The sequence below is a fragment of the Pelophylax lessonae genome (genome assembly GCF_965119305.1).
Source record: "Pelophylax lessonae genome assembly, chromosome: 6".
Taxonomy (NCBI): domain Eukaryota; kingdom Metazoa; phylum Chordata; class Amphibia; order Anura; family Ranidae; genus Pelophylax; species Pelophylax lessonae.
In genome coordinates, this window is record NC_138773.1 from 9324927 (window position 1) to 9329406 (window position 4480).

Genomic DNA, 4480 nt, shown 5'->3' on the forward strand with positions numbered 1-4480 from the left:
TCTGTAAGGAGGTAATTCTCCCCAATGACCACAAATGTAACGGGCATTCTTCCCATTGATCATCACACTAATTTACCATGAGTTGTAGATATAGTCATTTTTGATGAGTAGGGTGGCTGTGGAAGTGAGATCATGTTTTTTTCTGGCGAGAAACTCACGTTTGTTATAACCTGCTGTCCATGAATTAGAAGACGTGGTAAGGCACGTGGTCAGAATAGCACCAGTTGCACAGCTCCCAATGTTCACAGGACAATGTCTTTTGGCACACTGACTTATGAAGGTCAGTGCTCCTAGTGACTGTGTGTGCAGCCTTGTGCTGCCATTTGTTGGCGTGTTACAAACCTAGTCTAGAAACGTTTTGATACCACCTTGTACAACATTAACAGACAGTACCTGCAAACAGACTCTTGCCATATAGAATGCTGAAACATGTAGGATTCTCTTAAGTTTTCAAAGGTTTCTTAACATCATTGATCTGAAGTGGAGAAATACCTTGTATTATCTTCACCTCATGATAAAGTAAAAAAAAAGCTCAGGTTCTTTTTAATTCTCCTCACTTTAGCGCACTTCCCACTTCTGTAAATGAGGCCCTTATACTGATCACAGAATATACTGAATTTTGTACCTGGCCAACCATGTACAGTAAAACCTTGGATTGCGAGCATAATAAGTTCTGGAAACATGCTTGTAATCCAACGCACTCTTATATCAAAGAAAATTTCCCCATAAGAAATAATGGAAACTCAGATGATTCATTCCACGACCATTTATTCATAAGTCCTACGGTTTATAGTCCATATAAAATGATGAAAGCAATGTGATAGGTTGTGTAATCATAAAATGTCCATCCACAAATGGCGCCTACACAAGGAGATTAGAAGCAAAATCTAGCAGGAGCTACAGAGTATAAAAGAGAAGAGAGGCTCCTCTAAGTGTAGCAATATGGTTACATTTAATGAAGGTTCAACATTTAGCAACTCACATGGCACATCTAAGTATGCAGGCATCCGGGGTGAAGCTGTCCACATAGACCGTCCTCCGCACCGCTGGCTTTCACCAATGTCAATCTGCAATTGTGACCAAGAAGACTACCCAGCAGTAGAGCGATCTCAAAGCGAGGCTTGAAGCGCTGGTGGAGCGCAGTGTGGAAGGGATGACGTAGATGGCAGTGCGAAGGATGGTCTATGTGGGCAGCTTTACCCCTGATGCCGGCATACTTAGATGTGCCTATTTTAATCATAAACCATGTGAGTTGCTAAATGTTGAACCTTCATTAAATGTAACCATATTGCTACACCTAGAGGCTCCTCTATTTTATACTCAGTTGTGACATGACGCTACTTGTATCTCAAGACATCGCTTGTTTATCAGTCAAAATTTATAAAAAAATTTTGCTTGTCTTGCAAAACGCTCTCAAACCAAGTTACTTTCAATCCAAGGTTTTACTGTAACTTGTGGAGCCAGGTATTTTTCTCTTTGAGTGTCAGACTGTTTGGGCGTCACACCAAAAAACTATTCATGAAAATTTCAAAATCCTTTACTTGCGTTTTTTTTAAAGGCATGGAAGAATTGATTCCCCAGGAATTGCTGGAAGTACAGAACAAATCATTGATTAATAATGTCTTTATTGTTGGGCTGAGGATCCAACAAAGCTTCAGACTTGTCTTTTTCAGCCTGTTCACATTTACCTATGCTGTGACTTTGACTTGCAACTTCTTTATCATCTTGTTGGTATCTTTCTCTAAACTTTCTGGTTCTCCCATGTATGTGCTCCTCTCCAATCTGTCATTGTCGGAGATCTTGGTCACCACCAACATTGTTCCCCCCATGCTCCATATCTTACTTAGAAACGGCACTTATTTCTCTCTTATTGGCTGTTTCACGCAGTTTTTCCTATTTGGTGTGTTTCTAGTTACAGAAAGTTTCCTCCTCTCAGCAATGTCCTATGATAGATTTCTGGCCATCTGCAAACCTCTTCATTACTCACTGATTATGGGACCTGGGTTGTGTATTTGTCTGATCCTTGCCTGCTGGGCTATGTCAACCCTACTCATGTCTATTGCTTTATGTTTTGTGACAACTTTGGATTTTTGCAGAGACAATATTATTGACCATTTCTATTGTGACGTTATTCCAATCATGAAGTTGTCTTGTTCTGACACTTCCATCGTTGAAATGGTCGTGTCTTACCTTTCATCTGCAGCCACTATGTTCCCTCTCCTTGTGATCATATCTACTTATGGGCTTATCATCAGAGCCATCACTAAGATCTCATCATCCAAGGGAAAAGAGAAAGCTTTCTCCACCTGCAGCTCCCACCTTGGAGTCGTCTCTACATATTATACCACCATGATTTTGGTCTATGTGGTTCCATCTGGTCATTCTGTGATAATGAACAAAGTCCTATCCCTGCTCTATACTGTGGTCACTCCATTGGTGAACCCTTTTATTTACACCCTGAGAAACCAAGAGATCAATGCAGCTATAAGACAAATCTTATCATCCATAACCCGATCCTGAACAATTGTCAATCCAAGGTAAATTGGGCAGAGTAGCCAGACCTCATTTAAGTATGGCAATGTCCCCATATATTTTATTTTAAATAATAAGGCAAAACCCAAGGTGCATAGTGCATTACCTAAATAAAACCTCATCAAAAGACTGTGTTATGTGTTTGGTTGTAGAAAATCCGGAACTATATTTCATTCTTCTTTTTAAACGGTTTTTATTAAAGGCAAAAGAAACATGGTACAGCAATATGCAGTGGAAATAGTAGGTACATGCCTAGGTAAAACAAGGCGCATTGAAATACAAAACTGCTGTATATAACACACAAACAAAAGGTAGCAAATGCAATACGTATATGGGATCGACCCGGTGTCCCATCTGGGATGCAATGAGGGTGCGCTCAAGCTGTAGGTGTGGCCGAGGCCATGCTGCGTGGATGGACCCCCACACAGAAGGGGTCTCAACCAAAACAAAAGTATAGCTCTAAAGTGGGTACACCAGGGGCCTAGTGGGGGGGGGGGGGCTGGGTTGGCGGGGTTGGAATGAAAGTGGGGTAAGTAGGGGAGGGTCGTGGGGGGGGTATCAGCAGGTGCCCGGAGGGAGCCTCGAACCCCCTTAGGGGCCCAGGTGGGAAAAGAGAGAGCCGGTAATGAGGGTAACCAATCAGGTGAGTACAAGGCTGTCGTCAAGGCCCAGTGGTAGGCAATGGTCAATCCAGGGTCGCCAGAGCCATTCATAGGGGGCCAGTTTGTTCAACAAAATTGCTTCCGTTTTAACATGGAGCATGGCTTGGGTAACCCTGTGTAGCATAGCTAGATGACAGAGCGTGGGGGTTTTCCAAGCTTTCGCGATGGTTTGCTTTGCAGCCGTCGTGACATAAAGGTAAAGTTTGAATTGACAGTGTGTAAGGTTAGGTGGCTTGCGATTCAGGAGGGCAGATGTCGGGTCAGGGGCAAGAGGGATGCCAAACATGGTAGACAGAGTTTCGTGCACTTTGGACCAGAAGGCTTGAACCACAGGGCACTCCCATATATTTCATTCTCATGCTGGACCTTGAAAGGAACTCAACCTGTGATGGTGGGGAACCAGATTGTTTCCATTCCCGAATAGTAAGACACCTGGTTTGACCTCATGATGGATCCCTTATGACTCTCCTTACATTGAGGGTGTACCTCTTATGATTTAGTAATAATTCTTAAGAACCAGACAGTTTATCAGTCTGACATCTCTGTGATCCATCCCTATATCTAATTGCTGGAGGGATTCCTAAACCCAACTCTGTCAGGCTATTTCTGTATAAAATTATAAAACCGGTGAACTATGACATCTAAAATATTTGAAAGAAATCTTTAATGAAATACTTAAAGCGGAGTTCCGGCCTCAAAAACCACTTTGGGCCATCCGCTTGCTGAACATCACCTAAAAAAGTAATGGATAGTCAAGATTTTTTTCCCAGAAGAAAATATAATCACCTTTCTTCCACTTCCTCCCTCTGCGGCCGCGGCCCGCGCCGTCACTTCCAGCTTGCATTGACTCCTGGGAGCTGAACGTCCTCGCTCCCAGGAATCAATGCGCCTGCACCGGCCCCGCTCGTCACTTCCGGTGCAGGCGCGTCATTCCCTGCTAAACAACTTCTGGGCATGCCCAGAAACTTTGCAGGGATGACATGCCTGCCCTGGAAGTGACGAGCGGGGCCGATGCAGGGCATTCTGGGACCGAAGAGAACACCGAAGAGGACGCCCTGGCTTCAGCTGCCCACACCTGAGATCGCAGCGCTGGAAAAAAAATTTCAAGGTAAGTATTTCTTCTAAAAGGTAAGTGCTACCTGGGAGAGTTCAGAGGCTATCCATTGAGGAATGTACTAGCCCTGACTGTCCCGGGGATATTTTTATCTCAAAAACGTTTCAGAGGCCGAGACAATATTTTTCTCTTGACTTTTTCCCAAGAGACAGAAAATTTTTCCTGGGAAAAA

At 43.5% G+C, this 4480-nt stretch overlaps 1 protein-coding gene across 1 annotated transcript; it reads left to right on the forward strand.

Annotated features, from left to right (window-relative positions):
- Positions 1-1560: 1560 nt before the first annotated feature.
- Positions 1561-2520, forward strand: LOC309557408 (olfactory receptor 1468-like; the record flags this gene model as incomplete). The annotated part of the gene is made up of 1 exon (XM_082260124.1): positions 1561-2520. The coding sequence occupies one exon, from the start codon at positions 1561-1563 to the stop codon at positions 2518-2520; it is 960 nt and encodes a 319-aa protein (XP_082116250.1).
- Positions 2521-4480: the final 1960 nt, after the last annotated feature.